This window comes from Elephantulus edwardii, unplaced genomic scaffold, assembly GCF_000299155.1.
Source record: "Elephantulus edwardii isolate Elephantulus edwardi_28Jun2011 unplaced genomic scaffold, EleEdw1.0 scaffold00071, whole genome shotgun sequence".
In the NCBI taxonomy this organism is placed as follows: Eukaryota; Metazoa; Chordata; class Mammalia; order Macroscelidea; family Macroscelididae; genus Elephantulus; species Elephantulus edwardii.
In genome coordinates, this window is record NW_006399821.1 from 7,755,064 (window position 1) to 7,768,795 (window position 13,732).

Sequence of the window (13,732 nt, forward strand, 5' to 3'; positions counted from 1 at the left end):
GAGTGCTCCTTGAAGGCAAAAATGAAAAAGCTTCATCTCACATACTTCGGGTATGTTATGAGAGGCTATTCCTTGTAGAGGGACATTATGCTTGGAAAGGTGGAGATTCAGCACAAGAGGGGAAGACCTTTAACCAAGTGGGGTTGACTCTGTAACTGCCACAATGAATTCCAGAGTGTCAGAAAGTGTGAAAATGGCACAAGATTCAGATCTGTGGTGTTTTATGAGAAACCTAATTAGAGAGTGCTTGTCTTTTTATGTAGGACGTTTCAAGCCCAGAAGACTTCAGTTTAAAACAGCACATTCATTTTGTTCACGATCAGGAATAAGAACCAGAGCGGGGTGAGAAGTCGAGCGAGCGCGGTTCCTACGGGAGAGGCTGCGCCCGAGTGCAATCTTCCTGGAGAAGCTGAGGTTCTTAATACAGCGACGAGATAGATGCAGCCGGCCACAGACTGGCCCGGAAAACAGCCGCAGCCGGTTAAAGGCACCATAAAGGACCGGAAGCCGCTCGCCCCGTCCCGCGCACCCGGAAGTAAAAACGGGGCCTCTCGGTCGTTCGGTGTCGGCGCGTCCCGCGCGCTGGGCTCGCTGGCATGGAGGGGCAGCCGGCTATCACCGGCGGGGACGTGTCGGTGCACAACTTTAGCGCGAGGCTGTGGGAGCAGCTCGTCCACTTCCACGTCATGCGGCTGACGGACTCCCTCTTTCTGTGGGTGGGGGCTACGCCGCACTTGCGCAACCTCGCCGTGGCCATGTGCAGCCGCTTCGTGAGTGGACCGGGGGGCGGGGCCGGGGACTCCAGGGCTGGCGAGGAGCTAGAGTGGGTCCCCAGGGTGGAAGGGTGGGCTGCGTGCAGGGGAAGAAAGTACCGGGCGTTAGGGTGCGGACAGGCCAGGCCAGGTTAGAGAGTGGCCAGCTGCAAGTGCTGAAGTCGGGGTGTGTGGGCCGTGGCGGGATGCATTTATGGGGGTCCGAGCGGAGCGCAGACCCCGGGTTGTACTGTTTGATTTTTCAAGTGGCAGTGCCCCCACCTGTTCTCCTGGGTTCTGGAACAGAAATTGTTCCTGGAGCTCTGGCCCTACTGTGTTAAGAGAACCCTCAAGCACTCTACTCATCAACCCGCTTGGAAGCCAGCCTGCTCCTCCCCTCCCCTGTCACACTGAGATCCCGTAAGACTTTTGCGGCTGTTTGGTGCCATTCCCTTTAACTTCTCCATCTATTTAAGTCGGGCTATCCCAGTTTCATGCTGCGACCTTTATTCTCATCTGCTCACACTTCATGGGAATGCTGTCTCAGTTCTTATACCATCTGTTTTGACTTATGTTTGCTTATATCAGGTACAGTTCATTTTCTTTTTGCATGTTCTTATATTCAACACTAGATCTTGATCTGGACCCCCTCTTCTTCCAAAGTAGCCCCTCCCTCAGACATCCTCATCTCTGTGTGCTCAGGATAAACACCTTGAAGTGATCGGTGACCCCTCTTCCTTGCACACATTATATGCCGAATTGCTACCAGAGATCCCCAGGTGTGCTTTTGCTGGGCGCTATCAGCCCAGAGCAAAGTGGGCTGATAACCTAAAAGTAGGCAGTTTTAATCCCCCCAGTAGGAACACAGAAGAAAGACCTGACATTCCGCTTCTGTAGAGTAAAGAAAACGTTATGGAACAGTTCTAGTCTGTAACATATAGGTTGCTATGAGTTGGAGTCAATTCCATTGCAATAGGCTGGGCCATTCAAAATACTTCTGGAACATAACTAACCAATTTCCTTTCTTTATCCTGCTCAAGCTTCCTTTCCCTGCTTCCTTATATCCACTTCTCCACAGAACAGCAAATGGCAGTTTTATGTAGGATATTGTCACTTCTCTGCTTAGAACGTTTCGAGAACAAACTCATTGTAATCCAGAGATCCCAGCTTAAGGGCATGGGTGACCTGGCTCTGGCCTCTCAGATCTCATTGTCTGCACACACACTGGCATGTCCGGATGCTCTAGGGGCTGTCCGCTGCAGTGTAGTGTCTTCCTCACAACTGGAATACGTAGGCCATGGTGATAGTGAAGCTTGCCTGTTTTATTTTTGTGTTCTCAGAGCCAGACACTTGGAAACTGTTCATGAAATATTTGTTGGTTGATTGAATAAGGCTTACCACTCCTTACTGCTTGTGATTTACTGGCACCCTGAAGCCAGTAAGACAATTTCTGAGGAAGTCACCAGGGGGTGTTGGGAAGTCAGAGAAGAGAGCCTTTTATTCTTTATGACAAGAACCCCGGATAAGGACCTGAGAAAGGCTTCTAGAAGGAGAAAGCATCAGAATTGGCATACTGTATTTCACTTCTGCCCCTCACTTCATCTCTTAAGGATTCCAGCGTCCCAGTTTCTGGTGGGTACTATTGTTATATGCTGTTGAGTCGTTCAAGACTCATAGAAACCCTATGAACAACAGTGCTGAACCTTGTCCTTCCTATACCATCCTCACCATCTCCAAAACACTTGAACTCATTGTTATTGTCACTGTGTCAATCTAGCTTAGTGAAGGTCTTCTTTAATGCTGACCCTTTACTTTTCCAAGTATGTTCTCCAAGGAATGGCCTCTCCAAATAACATGCTCAAAGTATATGAGATGGAGTTTCACCATTCTCCTGGACAGACCTATTTGTGGCAGGCCAGGGGATATTCAGTACTCCGACACCACCATTCAAAAACATTGATTCTACTTCTTTTATCCTTAGTCACTGTCAAACTTTCACATGCATAGAAAGTAATTGAAAAGACTATGATTTGGATCAGGTACATCTTAGTCTTTAATCTGACATCATTGCTTTTTAGTACTCTGCAGCAATCCCTTGATTACAGATTTTTCCCAGTCCCACTCTTGATTTCTTGATTGCTGGTACCAAGGGTGATTGTGGATCAAAGAAAAATTAAATAATTGACACCTCAGTCTTTTTCTCCATCGTGATGTTACCTATTGGCCTGGTAGTGAGTATTTTTGTTTTCTTGATGTTGAGATGCAGTCACTAATGAAGAGTATGTTGTTGTTATGTGCCGTCAAGTTGCCTGCAACTCAATAGCAACCCTCTGTACAACAGCTTGGAACCCTGCTCTGTCTTGAGCCAACATTATTGTCTCTGACACACCCCCATTACCCCAGTCACTGGGTCTATCAATCTTATCGAGAGTCTTCCTCTCTGCTCTGTCCTTCCACCCTCCCAAGCATAATGTCCCTCTCCAAGGACTGGTCACTCCTTGCAGCATGTCCAAAGTAGGTCAGCCAGAGTGTTAGAATCCTTGCCTCCGAGGAGCAACCTAGTTTCACCTTCTCCAGAACAAACCTGTTTGTTCTCCTGGCAGTCCATGGTATATTCACTATTCTTCTCCAGGTCAAAGGCATCAATTCTCCTTCTATCATCCCTAGTCATTGTCCAGCTTTCTGATGCATAGCACATAATTGTGAAGATAGCCATAGTCCTTGGTTTTCTGTAGCAAGATCTTCAAGCCCTTCTTACTTTCGGTGTGCAAGGTTGTGTCATCCACATAATGCAGGTTGTTGAGCGTCTTCTTGTAATCCTAATCCCATATTTTTCATAGAGTCCAGTTTCTTGAATTTTCTGTTCAGCATACAGATTGAGTATGGAGAAAGAATATATCCTTGATGCACACCTTTCTTAATTTAAACCATACAGTGTTCCCTTGCTGTGTTAGGGTAACAGTTTTTTGATCTAGGTATAGGTTTCACATGAACACAGTAAATTCTTTTGATTTTTTTTGGACTCTACCCCTCCCTTTTTTTTTTAATTAAATTTTAATTTTATACTGGTTTACTTACAAAGTTTGTATACATTGTTTTTCACGCTGGATGTTTCCCGATTCCTTTACCCACCCCTCGTTCCACCCATCAAATTGTGTGACACTATGATTAACCAGCTCCCTACCCCCGCCCATACTCATCCCACTGGTCCCCCCTTGAATCTTCATACACGTTCTGCAATAATGATCTTACACAGTATTTGTCCTTATGGGACTGAGTTAGTTAACTTAGCAGACCCTCCCAGGTTAGGTAGTAATTTACAAAATTAGCTCCCGCATGTTGTGTAGTATTCCATCTTGTGAATGTATCATAATTTCTCAACCCATTCCATTGTGGTTGGACCTTTGGGCTCTTTCCATGTCCTTGTGATGGTGAATAGCACTGCTGTGAACATTGGTGTATAAGTCTCCATGTGAACCTCAGTTCTTATTTTCTCAGGGTATATTCCAAGTAGTGGAATAGCTGGGTCATGTGGATTTTCTGTGTTCAGCTTTTTTGAGGAAGGGCCAAACTGCCTTCCAGGTGGTTGTACCATTTTACAATCCCACCAACAATGTAGAAGAGTTCCTATCTCTCCATATCCTCTCCAACATTTATTACTTGCTGTCCTGTTAAACTTTGCCACAGCTATAGGGGTGAGATGGTATCTTTTTGGTTTTGATTTGCATCTCTTATTGCCAGTGATTTTGAGCATTTCTTCATGTGTCTCTTGGCCGCTTGAATACCATCCTTTGTGAAAATTCTTTCCATGTCTTTTGCCAATTTTGTAATTGTATTACCTGTCTTTTCCTTGTAGAAGCCTTGTAGGATAAAATTTTTTTATGAGACTCTTGTCTAAGATGGTATTGCCAAATGATTTTTCCTAGTCATTAGGCTTTTTTCCCACTCTATTGGAAAATGTTTTTTTTATGTGCACAGAGATTTAATCTTTAGAAGGTTCCATTCATCAATTTTATTCTCTCAGATTATGCATTTCTGTCTGCATTTGGCAGTCTCTTTATACCATAGACGAGGCTGTCTAAGCGTGATCACAAAATGTTAGAGCTATTAAGCCAATTTATTAGAGACACAGGATATAAGATCAATATCCAAAAATCAGTGGGATTCCTCTGTTGTTGTTATTGTTATGTGCCTTCAAGTCGCTGGTGACTCATAGCGACCTTATGTACAACAATCCTAAACTCTGCTCTGTCCTGTGCTGATTGCACGGTCTCCGATACACCCATCCCAATTACTCTAGTCACTGAATCAATCCACCTCATAGAGGACCTTCCCTTCCTGCGCCATCCCTCCAAACTCCCCAGCATGATGTCCCTCTCCAAGGACCTGTCCCTCCTTACAACATGTCCAAAGTATGTCAGACGAAGCTTCAGAGTCCTTGCCTCCAAGGAGCAGCCTGGTTTAACCCTCTCCAGGATGATTCTGTTTTCTTAGCTGTCTGTGGTACCTTCAATACTCTTCTCTAGCACCACAGCTCAAAGGCATCCATTCTCCTTCTATCCTCCCTAGTCATTGTCCAACTTTCTGATGCAAAACAAGTGATTGCAAAGACCATGGCCTGTTTCAGACACATCTTAGTCTCCAGAGAGACACCATTGCTCTTCAGTACTTTGGAGAGGTCCCTAACAGCAGACTTTCCCGTTGTAATACATCTTTTAATTTCCTGGCTGCTGGTGCCAAGAATCTTGACCATGGAGCCAAGCACACTAAAGCTGTGAACAATCTCAGTTTCTTTACCATCCATCCTGATGCTGCCAGTTGGTCCAGTGGTGAGAATCTTTGTCTTCTTGACATTGAGCCTCAATCCATATTGCAGGCTGCAGTCCTTGACCCTCTGCAGCAAGTGCATGAGGTCCTCCTCAGTTTCAGCAAGCAGTGTTGTGTCATCTGCATAACATAGATTGTTAATAGATCTTCCACCAATCCTGACACCACATTTCTCCTCATAGAGCCCAGCCTCCTTGATAATCTGTTCTTCACACAGGTTGAAAAGGTATGGAGACAGGACACATCCCTGGTGTACGCCCTTCCCAATTCTGAACCATGCAGTGTGTTTCCTTGCTCATTTCTGACTGCCTCTTGGTCCAAGTATAGGTTTCTCATTAGCATGGTCAAGTGTTCTGGGATTCCCATTCTTCTCAGAGTCAGCCATAGTCCTCTACAGTAAAAAAAAAAACAAACTAGAGGAGAAAACCAAGAAAGCAATACCATTTACAATAGCCAACCACAAATTAAGATACTTGGGAGTGGACCTAACTAGAGATACAAAAGACCTATACAAAGAAAACTATAGAACATTTCTGCAAAATACAATAAAAGACCTAAAGAAATGGGAAAAATGTGCCCTGTTCATGGATAGGAAGACTCAATATTTTAAAAATGACAGTCCTACCAAAAGCACTCTGTTTAACCCAATCCCAGTACAGATACCAAATTCATTTTTCAAGGACATTTTTGAAAGGGAAATTGTCAAGTTTATTTGAAGAGGAAAGAAACCCCAAATAAGCAAAATAATTGTGAAAAACAAAAATGAAGTGGGAGGCATCATACTCCCTGACCTCAAAACCACACAGCAGTATTAACCAAAACAGCATCATACTGGTACTTTGACAGGCACGTGGACCAATGAAACAGAATTGAGAACCCAGAAATGGACTGAGCTATCTATGGTCAACTGATAATTAACAAGGTCATCTAAGCTATCACATGGGGACTTGACAACGTCTTCAACAAATTATGCTGGAAAAACTGGACTGCTACCTGCTGAAAGTCGAAACATGATCCACATCTTAAACTATACACAAAAATCAACTCTAGTTGGATCAGAGACATGCGTGTAAAGCTCAAAACCATATAGTTTATCTCATTCTGTGTCTTTGCACACTGTGTTACAGTATTATCTTTTCAAGGGACCTTTTGAAATCTTCTGTGCAACTCTTACTTCCTCATTTCTTCCCTTTGTTTTGGCTTCTCCAGGTTCTAGAGCAGTTCTCAGAGTCCAGGTCTCTTTGTTTTTGGTGGAGTGGAGGAGTGAATCCAGAAAGATGGACAGTGATGGGTGATGTGGGTGGTGTGGATTTGGAGGTGTGGCTCCCACCTCATTTTTTTTTCTAGTCCTGTCAACGAATTAAAATTTAGTTGCAGAGAATTTAAAAAATGGTTTCAGCAGTAAATGCAAAGAACGGCTAGAAATTCAAGCTGGATTCAGAAGAGGATGCAAAAGACTTATTACTGCTGATGTCAGATAGCTCTTACCTGAAAGTAGAGAATACCAGACATGCATTTTCCAATTTTTTTATGGACTGTGCAAAGACAGTTGACTTTGTGGATCATAACATATTATGGATTACATTGTGAAGAATTCTAGAGCACTTGTGTTCTTGCAAAGCCTGTATACAGAACAAGAAGCAGGTAGATAATTAAGCAGAAGAAAGGGATCACTGCATGGTTTAATATTAGGAAAGGTATGCATCAGGGCTGTGTTCTTATACTAAATTCAATCTACGTGACTCGACGGCACATAACAACAACACCAACATGCTGGGCAAATAATCTGAGAAGCTGGTTTTATAAGTATATGAAGAAGAATATGGCATCCAGATTGGAGGAAGATTTATAATACCCCAGCATATACAGATAACACACCTTGCTTGGGTAATTTAAATGATTGAATCTTCATTTTACTTTTATCCACAGTCAATGACTATGGAAGTTGTTGTTGTTAGATGTTACTGAGTATGACTCATAGCAACCCTATGAACAGCAGATCTGAACCTTGTACTATCCTATGCCATCCTAACCATCTTTAACACACTCAAGTCCATTGTTGCAGTCACGGTGTCAGTCTACCTGGTTAAGGATTTTCCTCTCTTTTGCTGTCCTTCCACCTTTCCGGACATGATGTCTCTCTCCAAGGAATAGCTTCTACTTTACTTTCCCTCCACCTTTCTCAGCATGATGTCCCTCTCCAAGGAATAGAATAGCCTCTCCTAAGCAACATTTCCAAAGTATGTGAGACGAAGCTTTATCATGTTTTCCTCCAAGGAACACTCTGGCAGTTCCTTCTCCCGGACCTACCTGTTGTCCTTTTGGCAGTCTATAGGATACTCAGTACTCTAACACCACAGTTCAAAACCTCAGTTCTTCAGTGATCCTTATTTATTGCCTTGCTCTCTCTCAACAATGTAGCAAGTGTCTGAAAAGACCGTGGCCTGAATCAGGTGCACCTTAATCCTCAAACGGACATCATTGCTCATCAATAATTTGGAGATGTCCCTGACTGCAGACTTTCCCAGTGTAGTATGTCTCCTGATTTGTTGGTCTAGTGGTAAGAAGCTGCATTGCACTTCCAAAGACACTGATTCAAACCCACCAGCTGCTCCACTGGATAAGGATGGACAGTCTCCTCCCCTGTGATTTACTGCCTCCGAAAACCTCCTGGAGGGTCAGCTATGAGTAGGTTCTGTTCTGACAGTACACAGCAGTGCCTTACGCAGGACAATATCCATGGAAGTAGCAGTCAGGATATCAAATGCTATACTTGTTTGGGAAAATCTGTAAATATTTTACATTTCCCTCTTCTATCAGAATTGCTCAGTAGAACAGTTATTTTAAAATATATTCTGCAGGTTCAGCCCTTGTTAGATGGATGATTTCCATGTATTTCCTCCAATTTTTCAGTTGTCTTTTCACTTTCATAATAATGTCTTTGAGTCACAAAAGCTTTTCATTCTGATAAAGTATTATGTACTTATTTTTGTTCATGCTTTTGGCATTGTGGCTAAGAATTTATCTCCAAATAGCCTTGAAAACTTAACTCCTATTTTTTTTCCTAGGAGTTTTATGGTTTTAGTTCTTTTATTCAGGTCATTGATTTGTTTTTTGGGGTTTTTTTAAAAAAAACTTTATTATTTTTGTGTTTGTACCATCAACAGGGGGAGATTGTCCATCCTTCTCCAGCAGAGCATCTGTTGGATTCAAACCAGGCACCTCTGGGATTGCAGTGCATCTTCTTGCCACTAGGTCACCAGAGGTTGCATATTGATTTGTTTTTAAGTTGATTTTTTTTATTGTGTAAGAGTTATAAACCCAGTTTTATCCTTCTGCATGTTGTTGTTAGGTGCTCTCTAGTTGAGTATGACTCATAGCGACCCTGTTAACAGCCAACCTGAAACCTACCCGAGCCTGTGCCATCCCCATCATCTCTGAGATACTGACATCAATGTCAGTCCATCTTTTTGAAGGTGTTCCTCTCTTTTGCTGACCCTCCATCTTTCCAAGTGTAATGTATCTTTCCAAGGAATAGTCTTGCCTAGCTACATATCCAAAGTATGAAAGATAAAACTTTGTCATCCTTGCCCCCAAGGAGCACTCCAGGAAACTACCGGAAGTACAGGCGTTTGCATGTAGAGATCCAGTTTCCCCAGTACTAACTGTTGAAAAATTGCTTCCTTTCCCTGTGAAGAGAATGCACTTGACACCCTTCCTCAAATCAGCTGTTCATAGTGTGTGAGTTTATTTCAGGACTTTTCATCTAACTGTTTTCATTGATCAAAAATGTTTTTGTGTCAGACTTTTATTTTTTAAAGATTAAATAATATATTTAATTTTTGCAAACAATTTCTTTTATAGCTTTTAAGACTGTACAGAATGGAAGGGCGTAGATATTCCAGTTAGCTAGCAATTAATTATTGGCTAGTCCAGTAGTCTTTAAACCTCAACTTAACTCTTTATGTCAGATGCCTAACTGAAGGCAGATGCTCCGTGGCTGCCCAAATTTTAAATATTTATGAGAAGGTTGTCATTAGTCATTAAAAATTATATATGTAAATAAAATATAAATGAGGCAAGCTCTGGTGGCGTAGTGGCAAAAAGCTGCAGTGCAATCCCAGAGGTGAGTGGTTTGAATCCACTAGATGCTCTGCTGGAGAAGGAAGGACACTCTCCTCCTGTACCAGTCAGATCCAATTTGACAGTACACATAAAATAATTAATAAATCAATAAGGCTGAGACAAAAAATTTTAACCAAAATAACTTCAGTGCTATTAAAATTCAAGTGTTTCTGATTGTATCATCTAGCTGATACTTTTGGAGAAAGATCTAGAATGTAAAAAAAGAGGCAAATTTTGGTCAAAGAGTAGAATATAACTAACTTATAGACTAGATAATATGATTTAATGGTTGTCTGGTCAGTGAAATCTTATTAAGAAAAGATTTCTGCCTTTTTAACTTTTATTTTGGTGGCTTATTATGTTTCTGGAGAAGTGGGGCTGGAGTGCTTCTTGGAGGCAAGGATGGCAAAGCCTCATCTCTTATACTTTGGACATATTGCTAGGAGGGCTATCCCTTGGCAAGGGATATCATGCTTGGAAAGATAGAGGGTCAACAAAAGAGGAAAGCCCTCAGTGAGTCACGCAGTGACTATAGCATGGGCTTCATACAGCGATTGAGGGTAGTTCTGTATCCTTTTGGAACAGGTTTGATTTGGAATCAACTCAGTGGCAACTAACAAAAACAGTTTTGTAGTAAGTTTTGAAATTGCTAAGTGAGAGTCTTTCTGCTTTGTTTTTCCTTTTTAAAGTTGCATTGGCTGTCTGGGGCCCCCTTCAGTTCTATACACATTTAAAGATTACCTTTTTAATTTATGTGAAGAAGGTTGTTGGATTTTGATAAGAATGCTGTGGGTAGAATTGAAATCTTCATATATATAATCTATAAACATGGACTGTCCTTTGATTTGTTTAGCATCCTGTGTTTTCTGTTATCTTTTAGAACCCTTTACACGTTCTGCCTGTATTGCAGTTAGCATTAATCCTTAGAAGACAAACAGCCCATCTCTGGCCTGCTGTCTCTTCGCCTTGCACACATTCCATATTTTCTCTGTTCAGCTGTGTGGTCCTGGAGAAAGTTGAAGGAGGATGTTAAACTCCTGAGCTTCTCATCTTATTCATAAACATGCTCTTCAAAAAAACAGGTCATTTTCTAAGACACCTCAGCCTCTTAACTCTAGGTTGTTTCTTGTAGAAATCTATTGTAATAGAAGAAGTTTGGGCATGGGTTTATTTTTGTAGAGTATCTTGTTAGTTGCCTTCCTGTTGGCTCTTACTCAGCATGGCTTCTTGTGTATCAGAGTAGGACTGTGCTGCACGGATTTTCAAGACAGACCTTTTAGAAGTAGAGTGCCAGGTCTTTCTTCTGATCTGATTTAACTCTGAGTAGGTGGACAGTTTCCTTCTGTGCAGTATACAGCCTCTGAAAACCTGCTGGAGAGTTAGCTATGAACAGGTTTCAACTCAACAGCACCTAACAGCAACAGTTTTAAGCCACCAGCCTTCTGGCTAGTAGTTGAGCACTTAACTGTGCTACCATAGGTCGGCCATCTTCTTATTAGAGAGGTTGCTTCCAAAGCCACAGCAAGTAAAGTCACTCTTAGATTCCAGAAGGGCCATGCTTGTTTACTTTTAGCATTATTTGTAGTATTCCTTTAGTTTTAGTGCTGCTTATCTGAAATGCGTACTGGCCAGGCATATTTAGAAGTTTTATTTTCACTATTTGGACATTGGTGCCAGGTGTCAGGGAAATTGCTGAACTCAGACAAACCTTTGGGAATGGAGCTGTGACTAGTGGAGTCTACTTACTTCCTAGCTTAGAACACCTGTCCTCCTACCTGATGGCAGCTCTTGGGGGATAGAACAGGTGGGTTAGGAGAACCTGAGAATCTTAGCACCAGGTCTCTAGAATTAGCTTTTTTTTTAAAAAACCCTTTGTGGCTCTTAATGACCTCATTGCTTACCTTCTGGCTGTAATTGAACTCTTTAGCAATTTTTGCATTTCCTAAAGGAAAGCATTTGTGTAAAGTAAATCCTGAAACTCCTAAACAGCACTATAGCCCTTTTTACTCTTGGCAAATTGTTCTGACTATACCTGGCACTGCTCCTCCAGAAAGCACCCTGGCAGCCTGTCAGAGGAGGACTAGCAGTACATTCTCTGTTTTGCTTTTAGGATTCCATCCCTGTGTCCACCTCCCTCCTTGGAGACACTTCTGATACGACTTCCACTGGCCTGGCTCAGCGCTTAGGTAATGTACTGGTAGGCCTGGAACTGCCAAGTGTGTGTACATTTCCTGTGAGATTAGTTTTGTGGGCACTGCTCTGTGTAATGAAACCAGAGCAAATCACTTAGAAGTAGTTCGAATTCAGAGAAGAGTCAGCTTTGTACACTAGGTCAGCACAGACCTTACCTAGTGTTGGGTTTTTTTAATCCAGACACATTATGTTCACTGCTGCCATCCTACCTGCTATGGTTGGCTGATGAGAGACAGGTCTGCTTTATTCTTCCTATGAACACATGCCTAGGAATGTCAGGGCTGTGAAGAGAACAGTGATACCCCAGTGGACAGGGGCTTGTGGTCACCTTCCAAACTCTCATGGTGAAGCCCATGGAGATGGTGCTCTTGTTGGGTAGGAAGAACTGCTTTTACCTCTTGGTGTGTTACTCAGGGCTGCTGTAAGAGCAGGGGCCTTGACTGATAGGTGGGCGTGATGAGAGCAGGAGCACAAAACAAGAGCGAATAAAGGTCCACCATCCACACACTACTTCATATACTTGATAGTGAAGTGAGAAGGGCTTGTGCCTACAAATCCCAATGTGAATGTCCCTGGTCAGTGTGACTGCTCACCAGGCAGTCCTGACATCCAAACACCACCAGCATGGAGGGAGGTACTCCTTTCTCCCGGGCCCTTGGGAGCTCATCAGTCAGCTCAGCACTCAGTGATCAAGCCCCCTTCCACACCTAGTCTTGGTGTGATAGTATACAGGGGAAAGGATCTAGAGCCATGTTTGGAAGAGCTTTTAGGGCAACAAAGAAGTGTCATACCCATAAAAATAAGGACAGTTACTGAAGGTTTACTCTGTGCCAAGCACCTCATTATATGCCCTGCATGTGGATTATTTCTTTTAAGTCTTCACCAAGCCTACAAGGCATTTACTGTTACACCTGTTTTACAGATGTGGGGTTATCAGTACATAGCATAAATCTGACATGGTGGTGGATGTATGCTTAGCAAATATTTATTGGTCGGTAGAGTAATTGATAGGAAGTGGGAAGAAAAGGTTTTGATGACTTTGAAGAGCTTTGTTTTCACAGGATCTTGGAAATTGCTTCTATGGACTCAGTCAGTGTTAAATGAAATGTTAGACTAGTGGCTTTGTATTGTTAGCGTACATTTAACGGTTGCCCATAATACCATTAATTATCAGCATTGTGTCTTTTAACCATATCTGTTCAGTCTGTATGCAGAGCAGATAATCTGATAAGCTGAACCATGTGAGGAAGATAGAATTGGAGGAAGAGCCATTAATAATCTGTGATACATAGATGATATAACCTTGCTTGCTGACTGGAGAAGGCTTGAAGCCCTTGCTGAAGAAATGTAAAGACCATTTTGGTATGGATTAACCTTAGCATAAAAAAAAAAAAAGTCTTACAACTAGACCAATAGCAGTTTAATGGTAAATGGTAAATGGAGAAAACATTGAGATGTACTTGATTTCATCTTACTTGAATCTATAGTTGATGCCCATGTAAGCAGCAGCCAAAAAATTAGACAACATACTGTTATGTACCATTGAACCGACCCATAGCTAACCCTCGCAGGTTTTCAGAGGCAGTAAATCACACGGAATAAGATTGCCCATCTTTCGAGTTCCCCAGCGGTCCCGTGGATCTGTCTCTTGCTTCAACAGTGTTTGGACGGAACAGACCCGGCGACTTCCCCCCTTCCAACCTCCGACTATCCTCCAACGTCACCTCCAGGCGTAACCTTGGGACCATCTCAACCATCTCCTATTTTCGGGACCAGCTAACACCTTTTTTTTTTAGCCCCAAAACCTCGACCAACTATGAGCTCTCAGATCCGTC

General features: G+C 42.6%; 1 protein-coding gene across 1 annotated transcript in view; it reads left to right on the forward strand.

Annotated features, from left to right (window-relative positions):
- The first annotated feature begins 596 nt into the window (after nucleotides 1–596).
- Nucleotides 597–13,732, forward strand: part of PSMG4 (proteasome (prosome, macropain) assembly chaperone 4) — a 16,187-nt gene continuing 3,051 nt past the window's right edge. The window contains exons 1-2 of the mRNA XM_006888722.1: nucleotides 597–770; nucleotides 11,815–11,890. Of these exons, the coding sequence (XP_006888784.1) occupies nucleotides 597–770; nucleotides 11,815–11,890 (250 nt within the window). The remainder of the gene's footprint in view (nucleotides 771–11,814; nucleotides 11,891–13,732) is intronic.